This window comes from Melospiza georgiana, chromosome 19, assembly GCF_028018845.1.
Source record: "Melospiza georgiana isolate bMelGeo1 chromosome 19, bMelGeo1.pri, whole genome shotgun sequence".
Lineage (NCBI taxonomy): Eukaryota > Metazoa > Chordata > Aves > Passeriformes > Passerellidae > Melospiza > Melospiza georgiana.
This window is the reverse complement of record NC_080448.1, coordinates 13,099,047-13,126,764: the sequence shown is the minus strand read 5'-3', so window position 1 is coordinate 13,126,764 and position 27,718 is coordinate 13,099,047. Positions and strand designations below refer to the sequence as shown.

At 53.1% G+C, this 27,718-nt stretch overlaps 1 protein-coding gene across 1 annotated transcript; it reads left to right on the top strand.

Moving 5' to 3' along the window:
• MNT (MAX network transcriptional repressor) lies at positions 1 to 27,718 on the top strand. The gene is made up of 6 exons (XM_058037846.1): positions 1 to 73; positions 8,559 to 9,120; positions 11,231 to 11,272; positions 11,951 to 12,062; positions 24,917 to 25,109; positions 26,604 to 27,718. The coding sequence occupies exons 1-6, from the start codon at positions 1 to 3 to the stop codon at positions 27,308 to 27,310; spliced, it is 1,689 nt and encodes a 562-aa protein (XP_057893829.1). The 3' UTR covers positions 27,311 to 27,718.

Genomic DNA, 27,718 nt, shown 5'->3' with positions numbered 1-27,718 from the left:
ATGAGCATCGAGACGCTGCTGGAGGCGGCGCGGTTCCTGGAGTGGCAGGCGCAGCAGCAGCAGACCGCACGTGGTGAGTGACCGTGCGCCCGCGCCTCGCGGGGCCGCGCCTGACAGCGGCGGCCGGCTGGGGCTACCCGGGCACTGGCACTGGGGAGGGGTGGGGGGGCACCGGCGCGGGCTTTGCGCTGCCGGGGTCATCCGACCCGGGGAAACTCGGGGCGGGCGGGGCAGTGTCAGGGTACGAGGGGGTTCGGGGACGGCGCGGCGGGGGCTCCGTGCGGGCGGGGCTGCCCCGGGCCGGGCCCCGCTCCCGCCGGGGGCGCCGCCGCCCCCGCCCCGCGCGCTGCGTGTCCCCGGCCGGCGGGAGGGCGGGGCCTGGCGCGTCACCGGTTCGGGCCCGCCCGCCACCACGTGCGCGCGGCCCCGCCCCGCGCGGCCCCTCCGGGGGCTGCGGGGCCCGCCCGGGGCGGCGGGAGGGGACGGGGGAACCCCGGAGGGGGCCGGGGAACCCCGCGGGGCCGCCCCCGCACCGCCCGCTGCCCCGCACCGCCCGCGCCCCGCGCCGCTGCGGCGGCCCCGGCCCTCCGGTAGCGGCGATCTTGCCCCGGGGCCGCGCAGCAGCGGCGGGCGCGGCGGGGCTGCCGCCCGCGCGTGGCTGCGGGACAGCGGCGCCGGCCCCGCTCCCGCGGCGGCCCCGACGCGGGCACTCGGGCGGAGCTGCGGGAGCGGCGCTTTGTGCCGCCGCCCATTGTGTCGGTGATGAGTCACGCAGCAGACGGGGATGCGGTGCTGAGGGGCCGCGCAGGGCCGGGAGCATCCCGAGCCCGGAGCACAGCCCAGGCTGCGCAGATGGCAGGGGCTGCCCGGTCCGCGCTTCCCGCCGGCTGGGTGACAGCTCCGGTGCTGCTTCCCAGCCCCTGACACTCTCCTTGCCACCGCCAGCCCTGTGGTGATCCCGGCTCCGGGCTTACAGGAGGTGTCCGGCCTCACGGTGCAGCGGTAAAACACCCGGGGCTCGACCTCTGCAGGTCTGGGTTTGTCCCCTGCTGCTGAGAGACAGCTTCCACTGCCCTCCCGCTGCCAATCCCGCTGCTAATCCCACTGACAATCCCACTGCCATCCGATTGACAATCCCACTGCCCTCCCGCTGCCAATCCCACTGCCCTCCCGCTGCCAATCCCACTGCCATCCGATTGACAATCCCACTGCCATCCCACTGACAATCCCTCTGCCCTCCCACCGCCAATCCCACTGCCAATCCCGCTGCCATCCCATTGCCATCCCATTGCCATCCCGCTGCCATCCGACTGCCAATCCCACTGCCATCCCATTGCCATCCTGCTGTCATCCCGCCGCCCCACGCTGCGGGAGCGTCTTGTGAGTGGGTCTGACAAGCTGTGCTCTGGGTTACAGAGGAGCAGGAGGGACCTGCCTTGTTGTGCTGGACAGCTTCTGAGGCAGGAATTACTGTTGGGCAGGGTAACGCAGCACAGAAAAGCCAGCCTGCGGGCTTCTCAGCTGCAGGAGCAGCTCACAGGGATGTGTGGGGATGTGGTGTTACACAGAGCCTGCTGCAGGCCCCGGGCTCTGGGTGCTGCTGGGGGGCACAGACACGTAAGGGCTGGGCTGGGTGCCGGGCCAGCAGCGTCAGTGCAAACGTGGCCACTTCAGGGAAGTCTGAACACCAGGAAGACTCTGGCACGGGAGGGAGGAGCCCTGCAGTGACCTTTGGGTGGCAGGAAGATTTCAGGGGAGAGCACAAGCAGAGGAACAGCTGGGAAGCACTAGGAAGTAATAAGAACAGTAAGACTGCGTTGGCTTCTTTGCCTTGTGTTCTTCCTCTCCTCCCCCTTGGAATCTTGTGCTCTGCAAAGTGTTATGGTCTTTTATACCCCCAGTTACACTGTGGAACTCCAGGGGTCCAGTATGGCCTGAAAATCAATCAATTTTGGGAATAGCATTAAAAAATAAATACTGAACTCATGCAAGGGCTGCTGGGCCTGCAGCTGACAGCAGTGCCTGCTGCTGCTGTAACCCTCTTGCTGTAAGCATGTGCCTCCCAAGCATGTAACAGTCGTTTACATGGGCTCAGACTCACAGCCTGGGGTCATCTCCTTTCAAATCTTTCTCTCTCTGTTGTGTGCGAGCTCCAGAGACATTTGACTTGAATTAGAGGGTGCTGATTTCTTTGAATTTAGATTAATCCAAGAATGTTCCATGATCTAAGAAAAACAAATTTCTTTATAATTGCAAGTAACTGATACTTGTTTTCCTAGGGTTTTTCCCATAGATGCTCATCTTGTGTTTGCTGCTCTCTCGGTGCTGCACAGTTCATTCACACCATTCCTCTCCTGAGGAGAGGTGTGCTCTGTGTGGTCTCTCGCTGTTGTCTTTGAACAGATCTCGTCAGTGAATCTTGGGTTGGGGTGCATCTCCATAAACCTCGTGGGGCTGTTTGCCCACCGCAGGCTTCTGTCTCACCAGGGAGAGGTGTGTGGCTCAGCCTTGGCCTCGCTGGCTGCCGCAGGCAGCGCACCCCCTGGGTTTCTGTCAGGGGAGGTTAAAGCACCTCCCGACGCACAGTGTGAGTTTATCTGTTTCCAGAGGCTTGCAGGAGAGCTGCACTGCAGTTTGAGGACAACAGTGCCATAGTGACAATTAGACTTTGACTTCAGGAAGAGGCTTGCTCTGTGACACAGCAATGCCTGAATCTCGGGGGTGGCAAGGATAATTGTCATGGGATTCCAGGGATAACCGCCTTGGTGCAGCCAGTTCAGGTGATGGTGGTGACTCCCTGTTTTGATGGGCAGATACCCATCAAAATTGATTCTTCTTTCTTTTTCAAGTATGGAGATAGGCTTCTAAAGGGTAATCTGCACATTTCCATTCATTTTCTTGAGAAGAAAGCTGGCTAGAGTGAGCAGCCTGTGGAAGCAAGGCCTGGTGCAGCCCTGGGATGAAGGTGCAGCAGTGAGTTCTTGTTCTTGTCACAGGATCGAGGAATGTTACCTGGAGCAAACATGCTTACCTAACAGGCTGGCTGTTATCTGCCAGATCCAGTTTTGCCATGACTCACTGAACTCATTTCACCTGTCTATGCTCCCTTGCTGGCTGTGTAACACACACATGCTGTGCTGGCTGTGTAACACACACACACTGTGCTGGCTGTGTAACACACAAGCAGTGTGTTTGCTGGCTGTGTAACACACACACACTGTGCTGGCTGTGTAACACACGAGCTGTAGACTCAAGGCAGCCTGCAGAGCTCTTGCCAGCAGCGGATGAAGTGGGGTCTCAGAGTTTCTCTGAGGGCACATCTGTGGACTTTCTGGTCTGTTTTAAGGATACATAGTCTGTTTAAATACTGTTTTTTAAGTCAGCTCATGTTGACTGTTCTTTTCCAACCTGTACCTGTACATCGTGGTTCACTGTTCCTGCAGCATGTGCCTCTGTCCCTGGGCCAGAAGCAGGGACAGCAGTGTCCTCATGTGTGTGTGGGAGCGGGTGGGTTGGGTCCTGCCTGTCAGCCCTGCCACTTCTTGCTCTGAACTGTGACACAGAAGCTGTTCAGCTGACAGAAATACAAGCTTTTTATCAGAGTGCGTTACTTTGCCTCCCTGTCTCAAAAACGCTGATGTCTGGTGGAAAAGCACAGGCCCATCTTGTATAGGACAGCTCACCTGCTTGGCTGCCCAGGTGCAGCTCCCTGGGTGGTGGAGCAGGGTCAGCATGTGCTGTTGGTGCCCACATGGCCTGTCAGAGCCAGTGCTTTCCTGCACTTTATCCCAAGAACCATGGAAAGGTACAACAGGAGCTGTGCATCCCTCCAGCCCACCAAGGTGTGATGCTGCAGCTGTGACAGTGGCACGCTTGGCATCCTGGTGACGTGATGGTCCTGGGCTTTCTGTAGAGATGAGACTCTCCATGATGGTTTTGGTTTTTTAGCAATCTTGATCTGTTTTCCTTTGTAGTGCTGCTAAATCCTCACCCTTTCTTTCTTCTGTCCACAAAGAGTTAGTTGTAACTAAAATGCAGCTAAAATTACTCTAGAGCTGATTCAGGAATTCATTTAAGCACTGGAAAAGCTTATTAAAGCTATTGTAAATGTAAATTATCTGTAGAGACTGGAGAAGCTGTTTTTAAAAATGTCTGCCAGGTATTTATTTAGTTATTATTGATTCTTCTTCTGGTTGAGAAAGTGGAAATCTGAGTATTGTGGTTGTTAGCAGTGAATGGTGACCCGGTCTGCAGATGAGGTGTGAGCATGTGACAGCAGTGGCAGTGCAGCAGGCTCGCTCGCAGGGAGGGTCTCAGGTGGGGTGGGGGTCTCTGCACCCCTGAAACTGACCCCAGCTAGGCTGGCCTAGCTCTTGCTTCTCTGTAGTGTATTGTGAAGGTCTGAGTAGTAATGCTGAAGCGTTTCAGGGTCCTTTGTGAGCAGTGTGCTCCCGGATGCAGTTCAGGTGCTGTTTGAGGTGCTGGTGAGGCGCAGGGTGCGGGGAGGAGCGCAGCGGCCCGTTTGGGGTCAGGCTGGGAGCAGCAGTGGCCGCTGGCCCTGAGGAAGGGTCACCCCGTGCCTGGCAGCCAGCTCCGCACTGGGGGCACGGCCGGAGCCCACAAGGCTTTGGGAACCAGTGCCACGTCTTGGGTCTGCCGTGGTACTGGTGGAGAAACCACAGTGCCAAGGGCTGGGCACCAAACTGCCAAGTTTTAGCTAAGATGGGAGAGAAAAGTGGGACTTGTGCTGTTGTCAACCAAAATTCAGAAGGAGTCAGAAAAGTGTCCTGATTTTAAAGGGTTCTCAGTCCTGCAGGCTTGTTCCTAGGCCTGGAAGTGCCCGTGGCTGTGTGCTGCAGCCTCTGGTGTCAGCAGCATTTGCTGTGACTCAGAGCTTGCTTGGCTGATGCTGAGCTTTGCTGGGCTCCAGTTCTGCTGACTGTTCTTATCTCCCCCTTCCTGGTTCTCCCCTGCAGAGCCAGGAACTTGCAGAAACACAATCCAACCTCCAGGCTCCAGCCTGCCCTTCCTCTTGGCATGGCTTGTCCCCCCCAGGGCAGCCTTTGGAGCAGTGAATACCTGGAGACTCTTCAGTACCCAGCACTTTCCTGGTAGGAGCCTGCCGTGACTCCTGCGGGTGACACTGCTGCATATCCAGAGCGAGTGACACCCAAGGCACTCCTCTCCAGGGCTGAAGCAGTTCAAGGGATGCAGGATAAGTTCCCAGACACATTGAATCACTCAGAAAAACACTTCAGACCCTTCAGAAAACAACAGCACGGAGCTGCCTCACTGTTCCTGGAGTGAGAGATGTTCTCCACTGAGCACGCCAGAGGTGGGATGCTTGGCTGTGGAAAGGCACACGCTGTTGATAAACTCTGGGTACTGATGGTGTCCCTAGTGAAAGGCAGGAGCACTCCGAGGGCTCTGGCATCCCTCAGAGCCTGCTCCTCCCGGGAGGCTGAGCCATGGCCTGGCTGCTGCAGGCCCCACTGCCGGCCCGAGGGCTCTGCCCGCTGCTCCTGGCTGCCCTGGCAGCAAGGCTCTGACAGATGGGTGGCATTTCCAGGGCAGCCAAAAGGGGCGAGATATATTTAAACGCAGCAGATTATTAGGTAACAAAGAGTGCCTGGTGCTGTGTACTCAGATCTTGGAGACCCTAAATAGCACCAGGCCACTGGTCAGGGGTGCTGACCCTGTTTCAGTGTCCTCCCAGGACAGGATTTGCTGTTCTGTCCTGTGGCTGCCCAAGTTGCTGTCACTGCCTGGGTGGTGTGGCCAGGGTGGGATTCCAGGACCCCTCGTGCTTGGGCTGTGGTTCAGATCCCCTAGGGGTTCTCAGGACTGGTTCAGTCCCATGGTTTGTTCTGTCCTCTGTCCCTTTGTTAAGAGTGTGAAGAATGAGTGGAAATTACACATAATTTTGAGGTGCACCTTTGGATTCAGCTGTCCTCTTAGCCAAGGGGATGCCCTGAGCCTTTGCTGCTTTCTGTATATGGGCTTGCAGGAGATCCTGTGCTGAGTGTGCCACAAGGGAGGGACTGAGCCTTGCATGTGTCTGGCATGTGTCACACAGCATGGTGATCACCCCTTCTTGATCTGTATCTGTGACCAAACGTGGGTGAGCCTCCTTCATATGAGAAAACATAGAGCTTGGGGGGGCTTTCTTCAAAGAGCATCTTTGGTTTGTGTGCAGGGCGTGAGTGCAGAGCGAGCAGGAGACAGACCTTCACCACCCAGTGGGAGGGTTTCTGGTTTCTGTCCAGGGAGGTGGCTCAGGGCCCTGCAGTCCTTTTGCTGGGCCTGGGAGCATGGGTCCTTTCTGCCTGTGGCTACCTCAGACCCAAGAGGACAGTGGCTCTTCAGTGTTAGATCTTGGCTAAAAAAATCCTTGAAATAAACTCTTTAGCTCAAGGGAGCAACACCAAAGGCCTTGCTGGCAGGTTGTCAGCAGCCCTGTGGGCTGCACCTGCTCCCAGAGACATTTACATAAATACTTGTGATCAGTAATGCCTGCTCTAACCTTGCTTGGCTGTTCTCTCCCTTCCCCACGAGTGCAGCTGGTTGCAGGAGTTGCAGGCCAGCTCCTGCTCCCACACCGCCCTCGGTGCAGGTCTCGGGTGTCCTGGCTGGGAGCTCTGCTCTGCTGTGGCCATGTCACCTCCAGCAGCCCGGCAGGTGCTGCTGTCCTCACCGGGCACTGCCACGGCTTCCCACCAGTGACCCCTTTGCTGCTCTCTGCTCTGAGTGCCGGTGCAGCTGGAGGCCTGGCGGGCAGCTCTGCTCCGTGTGTGCGTGGCCAGCGGTGCCGCTCAGACTGCGGCCGCTCTCCCTCCCTGAGCCGGACGTGCTCAGGGAGCACCGTGAGTCAGCAGCTCCTCGGGGCTGGGTTTCCTCATGCACCCTGTGCCAGGGCCATTGCATTGGCTCTGGCTGCGAACCAGCAGCAAAGTGGAGCGAAAGATCTGCGGACAAAGGGCTTTTCTTTATTAGTTATTAATGTCGTTGAACTGAACCACTCTGAAATTGTTGGTAGCTGAGATTTGTGTTTGCACCAGGGGATTCCTGATGGGGTTTTTGCCACCCTGCGCTGCTTCGCTTCTTCCTTTAAGGAACTGTTGATAATACCCTGAAATATTTTGAGAAAATACAGAGAAATGCAGCTTTAAGGCTCAGCTGCTGCTTAAGCAACTTCCCTCCTATTTTGGAGTCAGTCAGATTGTTTGCTCACTCGCGCTACTTATGCTGCAGAAGTTGAAAGCAGACTGTTGGATGTGAGTCTCAGGCAGCCCTGGGAAGAGTGCTGTATGGATGTGAAACCCTTCCTGATGACCGAATTTCACATGGTGCTTCTGTGAGTGCTGCAGGGTCAGAGGCTGGGGCTGCAGCCCCAGTGCTAGAGCTCGGTCCAGAGGGTGGTTTCTCCAGATGTGGGTTCAGGACCGTGTTTACCTTGGCAGCTGGCTGCTTCACCTGGCTTGTGCTCTCCAGGGGAGGCTGGGCTGTGTTTGGGCTGCTGCTGCAGCTGAACTTCAGGAAATTGTGTCAGCTGGATCTGGGTCAGTGTTGCTGTGCGGTCACAGGTACCAAAGGGCATTCAGAATCGGGAGTAAGAGTTTTGTTGCCTTTTGTGCTCTCTGTAGTTTTTGCACCATACCCTTCAAAATCAAAAGATGGGTTAGAAAGTATCCCAGTAGTGGCAGGGCCTATCTGGGGTGGCCAGGGCTGGGCAGCTCTGTGCCCTGTTCCCCTTGTTATGTCAATACAGATTGTCTTGAAGATCACTGGGGGATTGAACATAACCTGGTCATTCCAGATGGCAGCATACATGCTCTTCTCTTTAATTTCCTAAATACATGTTCTGACTTCAGTGTTTCAGTCGAGCCAGAGCTTCTCCTGGGAGAGGCTCTGTTGGGATGTTTCTTAGAGCTTCCTCTGAATTACCTGATTTTGGTGATTGTATAAGACAGAACACCCAACTGTCCATGTCCTTCCCCTGATCCCTCCCTTGATAAATTAAGGTTTTATTTTCCAGATATTTGTATATTACTGTGCTGAGGTTGCTGCACCACCTTTCGTTGCAGCTCCTCAGAGGTTGTCAGGAGCGGGATCTGCTGAGCCTCACGGATGGTGGGTTTGGAGATATTTGATTAAGGCTGCGCAATGTCTAGATGCCAGGGACACTGGCGCCACAGGACTTGTATAAATAAATTTTGTTTGTGCCATGTTCACACAATTAAAGCCAGAGCCCTGGATTGCGTTTGGTGAGGTTTATTTTGCTAGTCGGGCCACACAGATTTCATTTACTTTGTCCGGTGTTCTGAAAACATATAGGAACATACACACATCAAAGCCAAGTTTAAGAGCTTGATTAAAATCCACAGCAGTAAAGGGGTGCCCTGATGTGTTTGTATCAGTGCAGTGTCCATTGAGCTGGGGTTCACTTGGGATAGTGTGAAGGTATTTTAACTTAGGGATCCTGCCCCGTGCTGGTTGTAGGCTGCTCTCAGGGAAGGTCAGGGATGTGCCATTGCTCACTGTGGATGTTTCTCTTTCAGAGGAGAATGAGAAGCATGAGAAGCTCTGCGTGGAGAGGGAGCAGGAGCAGAAGAAGGCGGGCAAGGCCAGCGTGCCCCGGGCCAACAGCACGCTGTCCCCAGAGGAGCCCCGGAGCGAACTGCTGGTGCCCATCTCCCCGCCGGGCGCCGTGCCCCTGCCGCCGCCGCCGCTGGCAGCTCCCATTTCGGTCATTCCCATCCCCGTTGTCACCAGCTCCCCCCAGCAAGCAGCGCAGACGGCCCTGTCGCCGCCGCTGGTGCAGCGCCACCAGCCCCTCGTAAGCACTCCCAGCGTGCCCAAGGAAGCGCCCTCGGTGGCGCCGGTGATCCAGCGGCCGCCGGGGCCGCACCTGCCGGACGGGAAGGCGGTCACGCCGCCCTCGGGCAGCCCCAAGCAGCTGCCGCACTACGCGGCGCCCGTGCTGGCCATCTCCCAGCACCATGTGGTGCCGCAGCCCATCCAGCCCCTGCAGCACCCGGCAGCGCCCGCGCCCCTCGGCGCCCTCAAGCTGGCGCCCGCCGACGACATGAAACCCATCGAGCTCAAGAAGAGAATTGGAGGGTGAGTGCACCGTGTGTCCAGGAGGGACAGCCGAAGCTGCATCCCTCTGGAGCGGCTCCTGCTTGTGCAAAGTGTTGTTGGATCAGAAATGCCAAGACCTGTGGATGTTTAATGTCTTCAAATTGCTGAGAGCAGGGTTTTTTAGCTTGATGGGTTTTTATTTCCCTCCCTCACTCCACACTGTAAGATTTTGTGTAAGGATTTTTTTTTGCAGGCCAGAACTGTGTTAGGAAGCAAATCCCAGCCCTGCATGTCTGATCTCAAGTGGTATCTCGTGTTATTTTTGGCAAAAGATCACTGCTTGTACTGGTCAGGGAAATCAAAGTGCACTGCTGCTTGTGGGAGCTTTCTTGAAAACTGGAATGGGATCTGGGAGATGTTATTCTGAGGACAGAGATCACCAGTTTCTCAGTGCTGTAAGTGCTAAGGGCCTCCTGCTTGCTCAGAATCTTGCTGCTGGAAGCGGCTGAAGACTATTTAGTCTGCCCTCACCCTCTGACAGGACTTGTGGCTCTGATGTTGCTCCAGGTTAGTGTTTTTCTGGCTTGTTTTTAAGGACTTTGGCTGGTGGAGACCCTGCCTTCTCTGTAGGTGGTTGTTTCCAGACCACAGTATCCCAGTAGAGAGTCTGGTATTACTGCTTGTGGACTGGGAGAACAAATCATTCCCTTCTTTGCAGCAGTTTTACCTGTTTCTTTTGGCCCCTCAATTTTCCTGCAGCATAAGTGACCTGGATCTGTGCAGTCTTCCCTCCTGGCTGTGCTGTCTGGGCCTCTGTTCTCCTGGCTGCCTGCAGCAGGGGGATGTCTCCTGGCAGTGGTGTTAGAGATGGTGTGTGAATGCCATGGGGACTGGTGGAGATGTATAGCAGACAGAGAAAAGGTTCATTGGGATGTACAGATCCCAGAACGCATAGAAACAGTGAAAGTAATGCAGATAGGAGTTTGTGAAGATAAAGGCTTTAGTAAAATGCCAGTGTAGTTCCTCTAAGCAGATTGAGATCTTCAGAGCCTGTCTGCTGCTGGAAGGGTCTGTTGGTCTGTGCACTAATGGAGAGAGCCCGTCACTGATGTTGTGTGGCTTCAGGAGCTGTGGAGGAGGTTTCTGCTGGCACAGGGCAGGCTGCACAAGTTTGGCTGCCTGGGCTGTGGGCAGTGGGGTGGCTGCAAGTGCACCCACAACCTGCTGCTGTGCTGCCAGACTGAGCTTTGCCCTGGCAGGTGGGGGGCTGTGGTGCCAGTGTGGAGCACAGCATCACCACTGCCTCCCCCTAGAATTGCTCCATAAGCACAGAAAAGATGTCTTTTCCAGCCTGTAAATGTTTCACAGGAAAATGCTGTCAAATATTTGGGACAATTTATTAAATATTATTACCTCAATGTCCTGTATTTTCAGTCAAAGGTAAATAATTACTTTGCACAGTGTATGAAAGATTCTTGAAATCTCCACATCTGCTAATGTACCTTATCACTGAAAAACTGAGCTGAAAAACTGAGTTAACATGAATTTGTTTGGCTTTTCCTAAAAATATTCCTCTGATTCAGAGAGTGGGTGGACTCCAACCCCGAAACCAGAAACTCACGGTGGTTTTTCCTTCAGCAGTGACTGGAGAATTCCTGTATTGCTTCATGCCATGTTTATCCTCAGCTGTGTTGTTTCACGCACAGTAAAAACCCAAAGTTGGAAGTGTCTGCTCAATCCCATACACTTGAATATGGAACTGCACAAACCTTGTCCCATGTGAGTGTAGGCATAGATCAGAACCAGGTCAGAATCTGGGCTCTCTGGGTCTGTACAAATATTTAAAATCCATACTTTGTGTCTTGCCCTGTTGTTGGTAGTAGCCGTGTCTATACACACACACATCACACCTGTTTGTATCTTCTGTGCACTGTGTGCACAATGCTTGGTTCCTCTGATGCACGTGTAAAGTATGGAGTTTATCTTGAAACAGTGTAGGCAGAAATATAGATGTACTTAATGTTAAACCAGTGATATACAAACACTTCTGCTTTTGCATCTCAACATACAGACACTGCTGCAGGCACAGGTGTGAGGCAGGAGTTTTCAACCTGACACTGAGCTGATCTTTGTTCTGTTTGGGTTACAGGGTTGGGACCAGGGAAGTACATAATAAATTGGAGAAGAACAGGTGCGTAGAAAGCCAGGGGTTTGGGTTTTTTAATTGTAATTCCCCTCCTTTTTTTGGCCTATTGTCTGTCAATATTTGTTTGGCTTTGGTGGGTTTTTGTTTGTTTGCTTGCTTGTTTTTTAAACAGATAAACTGAATAAAATTCTTAGTGACTATTACTGAATTTTGCAGTATTGCTTGGCTTTCTTATAGCTTAATTCTGCATTTCTTGCTTCCCAATATGTTCTGTTTAACTGCACCATTGCATCCCAACCACCCTGATCCTGCAAAGCAGTAACAGTGCATAACAGTGTGACTCTCTTTTGATTTAAAAAGAGTAAAATACCCCAAATGAGGGGTCAGTGTACAGTGTGAATACAGAATAAACATCAGTTTCTGACCCAAGACTCTTATAAGCCTGACTAGCTAAATTGGAAGTATGGTGACAGTGAAAGCACCAGCACAGTGAGATGAGATATTTTATTTAAGGCTGCACGGTGTTCTAACAAAGCTGGGATAGAGCCCAGGCACAGACCCTGCTGGGGGAGCTGGCTCAGCTGTGACACGCTGTGCTGGGGGGCTGCTATGCACAGGTGTAGGTGCTTTGCTGGATTAAGGCCCCAGTTAAGCTCTCCCCTCCGTGGAATTGGTTCCTGCTGTGTCTCCTGGCAGCTGACGACCCACCTGTGTTTTCTTTAGACGTGCTCATTTGAAAGAGTGCTTTGAGACATTAAAGCGCAACATCCCCAACGTGGATGACAAGAAGACCTCAAACCTCAGCGTCCTCAGGAGTGCCTTGCGATACATCCAGGTACGTGCAGCGCTCGTGGGGCTGGGCAGAGCCCAGGGCTGACGTGGGTGCACAGAAACCCCCCTTCTGGGGGTTCCAGGTTCACCCAGATCATCCTTTCCTGAAGTGGTGATGGCACGGAGCAGATAATTCATCTTAGAGACCCAGGCTGAGTGAACTTCAGTTGTTTCCTTTTGGGCCCAGGTGAATTTTAATATCTATGGTTTGGGGAGGTTTTCTGTTTGCTTAACCAAAAGACAGATTTTGGTAAAGATTTGGTATGTCTCAAAATTTTGATGAGGGGGACATGTGAGTACAAGTCATTTGCTTGGAGGCAAGGAAAGCCTAGAATCTGAGGCTGCAGCATGAGGCTGTAGGTGGATGGGGCACCACCAGGAGTGAATCTGGGAGAAAGCACAGGTAAAAATCAGTTGTGTTTGTGCTGGAGGGAAATAAGTGTTAGTGTTTGCTTGTTTAATGTTTGGGAAAGTGGTTAATAGTAGCACAAAAGAAATTGTAGATGTCCCCTGTGAATGTGAAATCAGTAGTATGTAAGGCAGTTAAAATTCATTTGGAAATTGGAAGAGTTGCTGCAATTACAATGCAAATAGAGACCTAGTACACCTTGTACATTTTGACTGGAATAAAAGGTGCTGAGGATTGATCACAATGGTCTTTTCCACAGTAAAATGTAATCTTTTCTCACTTTGTTTCCATTTTTCCTCAGCCACTCTCAAACACCATTTCCCTCTGGTGTTCAGAATTGATTATTCACTTCAACTTTGCTTTGGAGAGTCAGTAATGCCTCAGAATTAGACCAGTTCAGCCCTCTTCTTAGTTTTCACCAACAACTTCCCTCAGAGAGACTTGGGCTGGGGCAAATTCTGACTGTACCCAGCCACTCTCTGTGTTGCTTGAAAAAGTGGTTTTTGGGGGTGTGGTACTGAGGCCTAATGGGCTTTAGAGACGATCTGAGCCTTTCTTTTGGGTTTTGGCAGGCTGATGTTGTAGTTTGCAGGAGGAACCTCCCTGACGGCCAGTCAGTGTGCCGTCTGTCCATCAGTCGGTGTGCTGTCTGTCCGTGGCTGTCCGTCAGTCAGTGTGCAGTCTGTCCGTCAGTCAGTGTGCCGTCTGTCCATCAGTCGGTGTGCTGTCTGTCCGTGGCTGTCCGTCAGTCGGTGTGCAGTCTGTCCGTCAGTCAGTGTGCCATCTGTCCGTTGGTCTGTATGCAGTCTGTCCGTCGGTCAGCCGGGTGCTCCCGCAGCCGCAGCCGGTTCTCTCCCGGTTCTCTCCCGTCTGGCAGGGAAGGTCACGGTGCCCTGGGGCCGTACCAGCGTCCGCCTCCACGTGTGTGGGGAGCACATGGCGAGCACAAGGCCCTGCTGGTGGCGTGAGCTGGCGCTGACCCGGCCCAGGCAGGGCTGGCAGGCTGCCCACGGCAGTGACGTTGGGTGGTGTTGTGTAACCTCCTCACCGCACTGCCTTCTCCTCCTCATCCTCTCTGGCAGCTGCTCAGGGAGTATCCCGGGCACTGTTTTCCTTGGCAGCACCAAAGCCGTGGGTCTGCGATTCGGTCACGGGATTCAATTGTGCTAAAAACCTAGAGTACTAGAAATCTGATTTGAAATTTCAGCATTCAGAAACAAAAGTTTTTAAATTTTTTTTTACTGCAGTTTGAATTCAGGTTTGATCTGTTTCAACAGAGCTGCTAACATCTATCAGTGTGGGGATGACCAACAGTCATGTGCCAGGCTCCGTGTGTTTCGCTCACAGGCTCAGTGTTTCCCTTGAAAAGAGAACAGGGCAATTGTACAAAGGAGATTTAAAAGTAAAAGCTCTTGCTCTCAGGATAGCAAAGTAGTTTTTCACTAAAGGGAAAAAAAAAAAGCTCAGGAAACTTAAACCCAAATGAGCCTGGCAGGGGAGGAGCACAGCACCAGCCAAAGCTGCACAGCGGCTGTTCTGCTCCTGCAGACGCTGTGACAGTACACTGATTGTTGCAGCCTCTCTTCCTACAGAATCCTTCCTGCCCCCCTTCCCAGCTGGAACTTCTTAGAAACAGACTGTTTGTTTCCTTGGCTGGATTTAAATATTTGTATCTGCATCAAATCAGATAAGTTAGAAAGTTAAATTCTGAACTTCCCATAGAGCCGTCATTTTAATTTATCCTTGGACCTGGGCTTGTGCTCTGCTACAGTAAATTAGAATTTGCAATTAGGCACACTGTTGCACAAAGGAAATGGGGCCCAGCGCAGCTGGAAGTTAATAATCCCTTTAGCTGGTGATTCAGCCTGAGGCAGTGTGGGCTGTTGTGCTGCAGCTCTCAGCTGAGGAGGGTGTCCCGTGGGTCCAGCAGCATGGTGGGCTCCAGACCCGGCACACAGCTGCAGCCAAGTCTGTTTTGCAGGGGCCACCTCGGCTCTTGGTCTTCACTTTACTGCCTGCACAACCTGAGTGGAAGTGCAGGAGACCTCTGGGAAGTTTGTAAGGTGCGTGGAGCGATGTGGAAAAAACCACAGTGAGAATAAAATGCTGTTTGCTTTGAGAGAGCAGAGCCCTGTGTCCTGGCTGTGTCCTGAGCAGTGTCCCCAGCAGAGGACAGGCCTGTCCTCCCCAGAGCCCCTCTGGCTGTGCCCATGCAGGGAGGGCAGCAGGGAGCAGTGCTCAGCCTGGCACATGTCAGACATGGCTCACAGCCTGTGCAGCTGGGCTGGCTTTGGCCCTCTCAGGAGGATTCCTTCCCCCTAGGAAATGGAATCATCTTTGGAAGCTAATTGAAGCCCTTAAGCAACACTGCTACTCCGTGTTCTCAAACTGTGCCTATCACTGTGGCACCTGAGCACCCTCCAGTTTTGGGGGTTATTTTCTACTGTACATTTAGCGTCAGATGACATCCAGGTGATTTGGTCACCAGGTGACACTGGGACAACTGCCACACAGCCCAGCCCAACCCATTAGTCTTAGGTTGTGCTGCAGGTTCTGCCCGTTGGCCAGTTTCCCCAGTACAGCTGAAATGCTGACTAAATAACAAGGTGCTTTCAAAGTCTGAGACGCAGCTGTGCTTCCCAGAGCATGCAGAACGCAAAGAGCAAAAGTCTTTGGAAGGTGTGGAAGCAAGGCAGTGATCTCAAGCCCTGCACATGCTGCTCACGTGTGGCAAAGGCACCGGGGGCTGCTGTGGTGGCAGATGGGCCTGGTCCTGCAGAGCAGTTTTGGCTCTGTTTGTGAAATAACTTTGCTTACTGATTCACAGAAGTCCTCTGGCAGCCGTGCTTGTAGTGTTAGAGACAAAATGTAGCTGTAGTGAGCTAAGGATTTATACTATGGTTTGTCATTATTACCTTGGGAAAGGGCAAGAAAGGTGAAATTTCCTTATGACTTACCTGTGCTCACTAGTGGTGCTAATCATTTATGGTGTTGAAGTTATTTATCCTCGCATCATCTCCCTTGTCTTCTCAAACTGCCTGCAGTAACAGTTGTGCCCCTAAGAATGATACAGTTTCCTGTTCATGCCAACAGTAATCAACAGATTTGACTCCCTTGGGGTAGGATGAATCCAGAGTACTATCCAAGGATGCCTAAGTAGTGCATGTAAAAATCCTTTGTGAAGCCCTTTTTAAGCTGATCTTGTGGACATGTGAACAGACCAGATACTGGATTTGGTTAAATTTTCCTTTTAAGATTCACAGCATCTCTTTGTCTTCTAGTTTGCTTTATTTATTGGTCACTTCAGTGGTGCCTGAGCACAGTCATTCATCCTGTCTGTGTAGAGAACCAGAACAAGGCCAGTGGATTTGGCCAGCCAAGAACAAGTGGATTTTTGGGTGCCATAGCAGTGCTTGATTTGGGCGTTGATGGGTGCAGAGAGCCCTGCAGCCATGCCAGATCTGGTGCAGGGAGGTGCTGGACTGCAGACACAAACCACAGGTCTGACAATGGTTGTGATTAAAGACCAGAACTCATTTACATTCAGGCACTGTTGTGACTGGATTATTGATCAAAATGCATAAACCAAACTGTGCTGCTGAATCCTGTTGAGTTCCCCACCTTGACTAGGATGGCTGTAACTGTTATTTTTTATTCTGTGCCAGCTATGAGGTGAATAGACTCATCTTCTGTAAAACTTGTCTAGTAAGAGTGGGGTCCATCAGTACCTGCCATGCCTCCCTCACGTGAGCAGCGTTCAGATGCCAAGCTGTGCTGCTTCATGGTGTTTGCCTGACCTGATCCACTGATTCTATCTTGTCTAATTAGCCTGAATCTCAGTGTCAGTAATGAAGACCTGCAGCATCCGTAGGCTATGGTCAAGCAATGTGGTGTCATCTGTAGATTTCAGAAAGTGATGAGAAGAAATAAGACCTTAAAAAAACCCACTGTTTAATTCCCTGCTGTTCCTCCAGCTGCAGCAGGACCTGTCTGTAGGGAGGCTTGTCCAGGGAGCCATCAGGGCATTTTTATTTGCAGGAGTGGCCACAAAACGTGTCCTGAAATAGTGATTAAAAACGTCCAGCATTTGGAACTTGTTGAGTAATTGGAGCTGTGTCTTGACCGTTGCCAAGAAGGATAGTGATTTTTTTTTAAAGTATCTCACTCATTAGTTGTAGATGAGAATTTGGAAAGGGTGAATGGAATTATAAATCTGTCAGTGTGTTTGTAATTGTCAGAGAATCCACACCTGTTCCACTGCTGTCATTTAAGTAGTAGTTTGAGAAGCACTCAGGGTTGTACAAACCAAACCAGTCTGTAAGGGGATTGCAGCACAGGGTTTGGGAATGCTGCTGCATGGTAGCTGGTGTGTTTGGGGGCTGTTGCTTGTTCTGGTTGCCACCTGCTGTGGGAGCTGGCATGGGAGGGGAGACAGCGCGTGGGCCCTAACGAGAGTGGTGATAATTACAGCGTGGTTGCATGGGCTCTATTTTATGTGTGACGTTGCAGGAGTCGCCTGTCTTTGGAACACAGCAAAGGCAGCCCCTCAGCCCAGCAGAGGAGCTGCACTGAGAGCAGCAGGGGCAGTGTGGGTGCCATGGCATGGAGGGCAGCTGTGCCAGCAGCAGGGCAGCCCCAGGGGCAGCCCCAGCTCTCTGCACAGACAGGGTTTGCAGCCAGGCACGGCCCTGCCTCATGGCCTCACACAGGTGCTGGAGTGGGTTTGCCTTTAACAGCTGGGTTTGTGTCCTCCCGCTGCCACCGTGGCCCTGCCAGCGAGGGAGATGGATGGAGAGCAATCCTCTGGTGACCCAGATCTGCTCCGTGGGCCGTGGGTGGAGCTGCTGGGGTGTGAGTAAGTGGCACTGACCTCCTTAGGTGCAGGGGCAAACAGGAAGGAGAGGTGGTGCGGAGGATGGCACGTCTCTGAGTCACCTCGGACCTGCTGCGTGCGAGGGGGAGTGCTGCTGTCAGAGCCCTTGGCTCCTGGCGCCAGCCTCACCTGCCAGAGCTGTTCTGGGAGGTGTCCTCTCCCAGGAGAAGCCCTCACTCCCTGCTCAGGGTCCCTTCAGGTGTGCAGCTTACCTGTGCCGTGTGCCTGTTGACTGAGCCAGGGCGTAGGAACAGCAACAGAGGGAGGGCTGTGCCCTGGACCCATCCAGAACTCTGCCTTGGCTCCTGCAGCAGCTGCTCAGATCTGCCTGCAAGGAAAATACAGAGGCACTGCAGCAAGGGGATGTAGGCATAAAGTGTCTGCTCAGAAATCTCCTCCTCATCCCTGGCACACAGCTCTGGCTGTGGCTCCAAGACATAAACCTGCCTGTTGCCCTCTGGAGCTGCTGTCCATGCGTCATCACAAAGGCTTGGGAAGAGCTTTGGGGTCCTGCATCCAGCAGTCGTGTTAATAATAATAATAGTAATAATAACAATCCCTTCTTGAGATGCAGCATCCTTCATTTCGGTTTGCAGAAAATGATGACACTTAATCTCAAAAGCATATTTCCCACAATTCTTTTTCATTTCAATTTTTTAAAAATTTAAGTACTGCAGAATTAAATTTGAAATTAAAAGTTATCAAGTTTTAATTTCTCAAGTTATTTTAATTTTTTGGGGATCATTTTCTAACTAACAAACACCCCGTGGTATTTCAGGGTCTTTGGGGTTTCTGGAATCCACTGGAATCATTAGAAATATCTCATTTGTTTCCTGAACAACTGAGACTGGTTAAAAAATAAAAATAGGAAAAGCAAAAGACATGGCCAAACTAAACACCAAGTGATTGCAAGTCATACTTCAGTTATTGTAAAATTGAATTTCTTGTGTCCCTGGGAGTCATATCAAGGAATTAAACCACATCTGCTTACCTGGTGACAGCCAGCATGGGGCCAGTGACTGGCCTGGGCATGGCTCTGCTTTTCCTTGCTTTGTTGTACTGTGGGTTCCAGTTGGTTGCTGCCTTTTTGCTTTGCTTTTTGGTTGTTTTTTTTTTTTTTTGGTGGCTTGTTCGTTGTTCATTTTCTTCTGAATTTCTTTTTTGTCTTCCTGATTTGGATCATTCCTGCTCTGTGCCCCAGTGACTGTCTGTACTTTGTCCAGAGTGTGGTGCTTCAGGAGGCTGACTGACAGGTTGGTGCAAACAGCCACGTTCCAGCCCTAGTTTTGATCACAGATTAGGGCCTGTTGTCTTTTACTATCTGGAGCCTGAAGTGCAGTTATCAGTGTGAAATGATAAATGTAAATACCAATGCATGTTCTCGGTTTCCATGATTGCTCCAGGCATATTTCCTATTCTGGGAAGTATTTCTGTCTAGAAGTTCATCCCTACCCCTGCAGGCAGGTTGAGCAGTGGTGGGTGGTGCAGTGAGGATGGGCTCCTTGCCTCGAGCCCCTGTGCTCATGAGGGCGAGGTCACCAGCCGGGACACAGCAGCACTCCTTGGCTGCTGTGCTCGTCCTGGGCTGGGGCACTGGCAGCGCTGGCTCAGGAGGCTGCTGGCAAACGCCCACGGCCTCACGCTCACGGGGAGCCAGGGGCAGGCTCTGCTTCACCTTGCAGGCTTTACTTTGGTTCAGCTCCTGGTGTGAAGTTTGAGTTTGAGATCTTGAGAAGCTGAAGCTCTGGGAGCACTGGGAGCCTGAAGTCCTTGTCCTGTGGCTGCTCCCGTTTGCACCCAGTCCCCTGGGGACTGGTCATGGTGAGACCCTCGCCCTGCTCTCCCAGCGCTGAGCACAGTCTGTTAGCATCTCAGGGCTTTGGGTCAAGCCCCTTGTGATTTTAGCTTGTGTTTGGGGAAAGCAGGACTGTGGTCCTGTGCTGAGCAGGGGCTCCTGAGGCACGGGCTGCAGTGAGCTGTGGCTGTGGGTGGTGGCAGTGCCCTGGTGTGGCTGTGGGTGGTGGCTGAGGGTGGTGGCAGTGCCCTGGTGTGGCGGTGGGTGGTGGCAGTGCCCAGCTGCGGCTGAGGGTGGTGGCAGTGCCCTGGTGTGGCGGTGGGTGGTGGCAGTGCCCAGGTGCGGCTGTGGGTGGTGGCTGAGGGTGGTGGCAGTGCCCTGGTGTGGCTGTGGGTGGTGGCAGTGCCCAGCTGCGGCTGTGGGTGGTGGCAGTGCCCAGCTGGCTGCAGCGCAGTGCTGACGTGCTCTGTGGTGGTGCCCTGGTGCCCCACCTGTGTTTTGCTGTCGGTGGTTCCAGGCCAGCACATCCGGCATCACTGCGGGATCTCATCTCTGAGCGCCGGCAGAATGAAGCAGTTGCCATGGAAACCATGGCTTTGGTTCCCGTGGCAACCAGCCGGGGTTCTGGCAGACCGAGGGGCCGGTGGGCATCGCGGGCAGGGACACGGGGCCGGGGCCGGGCAGGTGCTGTCACCCGGGAGGGCGCAGGGGGTCAGGGGTGGCTGCAGAGGCTGGGGACGCGGGCCTGCTGCCGGGGAGCTGGCTCCTCGCCGTGCCAGCCCCGCAGGCTCCGCTCCTGGGCAGCACGTCGGGTGGGCTTGGGGCGAGCGCTCGGTGTCGGTGCTGGGCCGTGAACAAGCTGCTTGTGGCAGCTGAGCAACATAGACAAATGAGCACCATTCCAATCAGGAATGCTCAGAGTTGATAGGAGTGATGGAAAATCCCCAGATCCTACAGGTGAGTGCCTTGGCCAATGGAGTTTTGGCAGCTGGGGCTGGTTGGGTTCCATTTGGGACTGTGTGGGGACAGCTTGTTCCCCAGCATCTCTCTGGTTCTGGTTGGAACATTTTTGGAGTCAGGCTGGTGGATTCTTGCTCCTGCTGTGAATCTCCTGCACCATGGCAGTCCCAGCTAGAATAAGGTCTTTAGGATGTAGGGTTTTTTCCATTACATATAGGAATCAAAGCTCTGTGCAGCAGTGGAGAGCCTGACCAACTGGTCTGGTCTGTGCTGGAGGTCCTGCAGGTCAGTGGTAACTGAGGACCCCCCTGGCTCAGCATGTCCCTTTCTCTGGCACCAGCTGTGATCCCCAGAGCAGAGAGTTAAAGATTATCTGGCTCAAAATTGCAAATCACTCCCCTGATTGCTTATTGATGAGGTATTTTCAATCAGCAAATGTTACAGAAGAAAAGAGCTGAAATATGCTTTGGAAAACTCATAACTGAAAGTGTGTTTTTAAACGGCTAATAAAATGTTTATGAGGGGAGCTGTGTAATAAGGCCTTTTAAACCTCTCCAATGCCAGCCACAGGGCCAGCAGCATTCCTGAGGCAGGTGCAGGGAAGGCATTGGGGCATTATTTCTGTCTTGACAGGAGAGTGAGCAATTTAATTACAGACGGCTATAAAATGGAAAATTCTTTGCAGTGACAAATGACTGTTGCTATACAAGGAGAGCAGGAGTTGGTGTATGGTTTGTTTACCAAGTGATGACAGGGAGATGCACACAAGGACCAAAGAGTGGCTGCAAACCAGCCAGGATAGTGGGCACAGAGTGGGGAAGAGTTCTCACTGGAATTGTGTCAGGCCTTTGCTGTCACTGCAGTCGGCTGGTCTTGCTTCAGTAATCCAGGTGCATAAGGGCTGCCAAGGAGCTGACAGGTACAGGAGGAGAATCAGATGCTCTAGGGGGGCCAAAGCAAACCCACATGTGGATTTTAATTTGGTTGCTGGTGTTTAAATAAAAGATGAAGGGACTCCCCACTGCCCTTGTGTCCTTGTCACAGCCTCCACCTGCCCACGGAGCAGCCCCTGCTGTGCCCGTGCAGGGCTGCCTGCCAGGGCAGGGGCAGGCCCCACTCAGCTTCAGCTCAGCAGCACTGAGTGTTCAGAGAGGAGCATCATCTGCTTTCACCAGAGCCAGCTGCTGATTGGCAAAACTTCCTAAGCATCAAAAGCCATAGATGGATTCACAAGAGTATGAGGAAATCCGTTATTTCTTCCTGGGGTAGCTCAGCTTCCCCCTTGGCATGGCCAGGGCCTACTCTTCTCAGTGATGATCATGTGGAATTTTTTTAAGTGTGAAAAATAAAGGAGTTCTAAAGTCGTAGCTTCTGTAGGTATCTCACACTGCAGTGTAACAGTTGCCTGGGCAACCAGGATTCCCAATTGCTTAACAGGAAAAAAAGAAATGCTGCAATGATGGAGATGCAGACGTAAGAAGGAGGGTCTGTGCTGGAGCCTGGTGCTTGCAAAGAGCAGTCTGGGATGGGGTGGCCTCAGTGAGAGCCACCCCCAGCTTTGGGCTGCCCTCTGCAAACAGAACAGAGCTCGAGGGCCATGCCTGGCCTTCCTGGGACCAGCCCAGCCTGGCCTCTCCCTGAGGAAGTGGGAAAACAGAAATGCAGGTAACTTCAGTGATTTTTCTGCTGTGGAGAAACAGGATCAGTATTTCATGAGCCAGGTTAAGTGTGTGTCCTTCAGGATCTTGGCAGGCACCTTAACTGCCATCCCAAGTGCCAGCCCCAGATGTGACCCCTTGCCATGGTCCTTCCCAGTGGCTGTGGAGGTGGGTCAGGTGGCAGCTCCTGCCCTGCAGCTGACCCACGCCTCTCCCTTACTGAAATTTCAAAGGAAAGGTGGTTAGGCATTTGTATGAATTTATTTTATCAAATTTAATTCTCGATTACTGTGTTGTTTGTAGTTTTAGGATCCCCTCTGCCCTTCTCAGTGCTACCATTACATTCCCATTCTGTTGGAAAATTGCAAAGGCTTGGGTTTGGGGGAAAGTGTCTGTGTGGCTATATGTTATTTTAAAGCGTCTGGTTTTGTATTGCATGGGATCCATGGTGATAGTGCTGACAGAAACTCCTGTTTTAGAAAAACATGCAGGGGATCAGTGTGAGTGTCTAAAGGTTTTGATGTGCCGGGGCAGGTCAGTGACCGCAGTCCCAATGACTCAGGGTCGGCTGTCACTGTGGACTTTCTGTTGGCTGACGGGAAATCCTGGCACCTGGTGTGGGCAGGATGATTTGCAGAAAATGATCTGCCAGGAGGCGGGTGCCAGGAGCTGTGTGTGCCCGCAGGGAGCCGCGGAGGCACAGGGGTCCCTGCCTGCACGGGTGCTCCTTCCTGCTCCTGCTCCCCGGCTCAGCTCCCAGTGCAGGGCACGCTCCCTGCAGAGCCGGGGAGGGACTGCACCCGTGTGTACCTGCAGAGAGCGGGCAGTGCTGGGAGGGGAGCTCAGAGGACAGGGAAGAGGGCTCCAGTTAATCCCACCCAGTTCATTATGAGGCCAGAGCAGCTCAGCCTGGAGATGTGTCTTTGCCCAGTGAGCTCTGGTGAATTGCATCCTAGAATAGGTTTTGAAATATTGCGGGTTCCTCCAGCCCATGTGCTGCTCCAGCCTCCCCAGCAGCTCTCCTTGGAGAGCACCCGGCCCTGCCGGAGCCCTGGGAGGAGATGCAGGCCCAGCACGGGGCTGCTGGGAGCTGGCACCCAGTCAGGAGCTGGCACGGAGGGAGGCAGAGCCCACAGGGCTGGGCTTGGAGCAGTGCCGTGTCCCAATGCCTGTGGAGTGCCTGCAGAGTGACACAGTGAACTCCCTGGCTCTCTTGTCCTCGTGCTTGCTAAGGGTTTGCCTGCCTGCCTTCCCAGTAATTAAAAGTTTGTAACTAATTACCAGCGGCCCTGCTCATACTTTGCAGTAGTGCCTTCCCCCGGTGCTGGAGTCTCCTCTGGCCGCAGGGAGCGAAGCCAGACCTGTTTGAATATGCGTGTGCTGTGCCCGCTGCGGCGCGAGGCGGCTGCGGGGATCTCTGCCTGCTCCTCTCCCGTCCCCTCGTGCCCTGCGTGGAGATGCTGCACAGAGGGACTGGGCTCATGTTTGCACTGCAGGTTCAGCCTCAGCCTTTCTTCCCTTGCCTCTTTCCCCCCTGTGAGCGGAAGACATTCAGACAAGTTGCATGCAAGTCTTGCGTGTTTAAACCTGGTCTGGGAGCGTGCACCTTCCTCATCACCTTCCCCTCCATCACTCCCTGTCTCACCCACACCCCTTTGCTAGGCAATCAGAGCACACACAGCACATGACTTTTCTGGGTCAGGCAAAATGCTTTGGCTGCACTCGACAGGAAACAGACTTTAAAACTAGCCTGTGGATTTGGGCCTCAGCCACATGGGAATCTCTGGGCTACAGGTCAGGGCTGGTGCAGAGCCAGGATTCCAGGAGTCCCCATCCTTCCTTTCTGGCTGTCCCCACAGCTACTTCCCTGCAGTGGGCTGCTGGGCTTGCCCAGGACATGGTGTTGGTCTCTCTGCTGCCTGTTTGGCTTGAAAAGCAGCAGGAGAGAAAGAACTGCCCCTTTTGCCTGAAAACCCTCTGTTTTGAGGAGCTTTTAGCTGCTCTGGAGGGAGAGGAGCTGTCTCCATTGACACACCTGCAGTGGTTGTGCCCTGCTAACACACATTGTTTGGCTCTTTTAAAAATACTTCCTTTATTGCTGTTACTGGGACAAAGGTAGCTGGCAGGAGCTGCCCTAATCTGTGTGGCCTTAGGCTGCATTAAAGGCTGGCTGAACAGGCTTTAAGGTCCTTCCCAGCAAACCTGTGAGCTACAACACCAGCAGAACGATTGAAAGGCATGAGGTCAGGCTCTGGTTGTACTCATCCTGGAGAACCTGAGAGAGAAATAAGGAGATGTGTTAAGAAGACCATGAGCCTGGTCCTCTGCCAGGTGTGGGGTTTGCTTTTGAGCTCAGTGCTTGCCAGCAGTGAGGGAACACGAGCATCCATGTGGGCTCTGTGTGGCTGGTATTTTCAGAAGTGTGTGTGGGATTTAAATTCCCAGTGTTGAAACTTAACTTCAGAAAATGGAGAGTCAGTATGTGGTTTTACAGATTTCACCTAATTTTGTCTCCTGCATATAGTAAGTGTGGCCCTGGGCTGAGGGATCAGGTCTCTGACTGTGCAGTGCTACACTGATTTAAAAACTCATAGAACAGGCCTTGCAATGGTTGGTCCCCCCGGGGAGTGTGGTTTGTGTTTCCCAGCAGTAGTGCTGGGCAGTGTGGGACATTTCTCTGTATTGTGCTGACTGATGCAGCATCTCCCCTGACACTACCAATGGATGTGGTGATTCCCAGCACCAAGGGGGCATTAGCAGGAGAGGACAACAAACACCTTTCCTTCCTGTTTGACCTCAGGATCTCCCTATGATGCAGGGGCTTGTTGGTTCTACCATCCACCATCTCCTCTAGGTCAGGAGCTCTTGCTCAAAAGCTCATCAGTACTTAGGCTTTTTCTTTCCTTCTAAGCATTTCTGTTTTGGGGCCTTACCAGTTTTCCCTCAGAGAGCAGATGTTCAACTAGAGCAATGCTTTATGTGCCAGCTCTTGTCCTTCCCTTTCTGCCCGCATTTGGCAGGTGTAAATATACCTGAGCACATTTTACACCAACATAAGTGGCAGTATAAGATAATGAGCCGTGGACATGGGAGTGACCGGATTAGTGTAGGTTATTCTTGTCTTTGTTCTCATTATATTTCTCTTTCTTTTCTTTGACTTCAGACTTTAAAGAGGAAGGAAAAAGAATACGAACACGAGATGGAGCGGCTGGCGAGGGAGAAGATCGCTACGCAGCAGCGGCTGGCAGAGCTGAAGAACGAGCTGAGCCAGTGGATGGATGTCTTGGAGATTGACAGAATTATTCGACAGACAGTTCAGCCAGAGGATGACCAGGCATCTACCTCGACAGCATCAGGTACCCACAATTGTTCTCTTTTTTCCGTAATTATCTTGGAATGTCATTGACACAGTTACATGGAGTGGTGGAGATCTTCATTTAGCAGCGTCAGGGTTTCTTTGCATTCAGAATAAAGTAAGAGGTTTTGGAGTTTTTGTAATGATTGATGTTGCTAACAACACACGGCTGCTCATGTGAAGTAAACTGAAACTTGTGTATGAGTGTCAGGTACATATAATGTGCAGGTTTGCTCATCTGACCTGATTGTGGAGATAAATCCCTGCTTTCCAAACTTAGCTCTTTTCTTGCACATTTCTGCAGCCCTGTTCATTAGAAGTGGGCATCCTGGTGTATTTGTGTGGATGTGGGAGGGTGTTCAGCACATACAGAAGAAGGATTTGGTACAGGGAGGATCACCAGAGCATTTGGACAACTTGATGAGCCTTCACATTGCGTGAGGAGGATTCACAGTGAAGATGAAATGCCCCTAATGGATATCTGACATGCGGTTCCAGTGAGAAGTTTCTGTGAGATAGGAGAATGCATGCTTCTCTCCACGCCAGGGATCTGCAGCAGGAAGAGTAGGCAGGCTGTGGATGTAGAGCTTTCCAGAGACACGGAGGCTGTAGCAGTGCAAAAGCATTTACAGCAGTTCCTTCAAGTCAGCATTTGCTCTTGGCATGCCAGGCAGATGATATGGCAGGTTCTGGGAAGGGAAGACCAGAATTTGTTCAGGCTCATCACCTCTGATGGTAGGAGCAGCTCCAGGTGTAGTCTGATGGAAGTTGGGAGTCCCAGTGCTTTGTCCTTACAAGTGCCAGCTGTTCCCTCTGCAGTGGCCTCTGCTGAAAGTGACCACATCAAGCTGCTGCTTCCCTGAGCTTGGGAAGGGGAAGTGGCTTCCAGGTGTTCCTGCTGCTTCTGTGTCTCCTGAGATTTTTATTCTTTGCTGCATGGCTGGCACTAGAACAGGCAGTGCAGGGTGCCAGGCTTGTCTTCCTGATCTCAGGATTAGTATGTTCCTGTTTTATGCTTCCTTAGTTCTTGGACTAGACAAGAGTCCATTTTCCAGAACCAGATGAGAGACTTGCTGCCATGTTTCTTCATGGCAATTTCCTTCCTGCTCTGGGAGCAGAAGGATGGTCAGGAAAGGAAACCCTGTTCCTCCTCCCAGGAGCCCACTTCAGCCCAGACAGCTCAGCCAGGTGCTTTCTGTCAGCCTCTGCTCATGGTGCTCCCCTTGCCTGCCCAGACAGACCTCTCAGCGTTTTGGGAGCACCCTGCTCTAGCTGGGTTTTTGAGCTCTCACACTTGCCTGGTCCTTGGCCCACTGTCAGTGAGGAGTGGGCTGTGTCATGCCATACCATATCGTGCCATTGTGCCACCAGCCTGTAGCTCAGGGACGCCTCCTGCACGTCCTTTCTGCTGATGCTGCCTGCTAGGGAAGCTCGTTGGGCCAGTTCATGCTCTGCCTGCGTTGTTACGGGAGTTTCGTCCTTTCTTGTTTTCCAGAGGGTGAAGACAACATGGATGAAGATATGGAGGATGACAGGCCAGTGAACTCGTTACCAAAACTCACCCAGCGCCAGCACCCGGAGCTGCTGAAAGCCGTCCCCCCCAGTGCTGCTCCCCCCCTGCCCACAGTCCTGCCCCCGCACGTGTCCATCCAGCAGAAGCCCCACGCCCAGCCCTCCCTGCAGCCGCAGGCACTGGTCCCGCCGCAGGCCATCGTCCCCGCACAGACTCACATCGTGGCGGCCTCGACCGTGCAATCGACTGTTATCGCCCACACGGCCACCACCCACGCCTCGGTCATCCAGACTGTCAACCACGTCATTCAGGGGCCACAGACCAAGCACATTGCTCACATTGCACCTTCCACATCCAGCCCCGTGCAACTCACCACTGCTGCTCAGCCCATCGGCCACATCACTGTGCACCCGGCCACCATCAACCACATGGCCCACCTGGGCCCGCAGCTGCCCATCTACCCCCAGCCCGTGGCCGTCAGCCAGCCCGTGGTGAGCCACATCGCTCACACCATCTCGCACCAGCAAGTGAACGGCACGGCGGGCCTGGGCCAGCCGGCCGTGATGGCCAAGCCGGCCGTGGGAACCCAGGTGGTGCATCACCCGCAGCTGGTGGGCCAGACGGTCCTAAACCCCGTGACTATGGTGACCATGCCGTCGTTCCCGGTGAGCACGCTGAAGCTGGCCTAGAGGGGACGCTCCACGGCGAGGTCTTGTTGGAACCTTTCCTAAGGAAACTCCGTACATTCCAACCACGCCCGGCCCGCGGGAGGAGGCGCGGAACGCCCGGGGCGGCGGGGCCGGGCTGTCCCCGGTGCCCGGGCTGTCCTGGTGCTCAGCATGCCCCGTGCCCGGGCTGTGTGGATGCCCAGGCAGTCCCGGTGCCCGGGCTGCCCCCGCACCCAGCCTGCCACCGGGACAGGGCCGCGCCGCGCTCGGGCTGCGCCACCGAGAGACTTCAAAGACAGTTGTTCATGGTGATTTTTTTTCCTTTTATGTGTAATGAGTGAACTATGGATATGATGTTCTTAAGACTTTAATTTCGCCCTCTTATGTGTTGCTTCTTTGTAGAATAAAAATTGCTGATCTCTTTATTGA

Excerpts from the sequence above, each read along its gene's own strand:
- MNT (XM_058037846.1), top strand. The coding sequence starts at position 1 with ATGAGCATCGAGACGCTGCTGGAGGCGGCGCGGTTCCTGGAGTGGCAG. Across the intron at positions 74-8,558 it reads GCAGCAGCAGACCGCACGTG|AGGAGAATGAGAAGCATGAG; the intron begins GTGAGTGACCGT and ends TTTCTCTTTCAG. Across the intron at positions 9,121-11,230 it reads CTCAAGAAGAGAATTGGAGG|GGTTGGGACCAGGGAAGTAC; the intron begins GTGAGTGCACCG and ends TTTGGGTTACAG.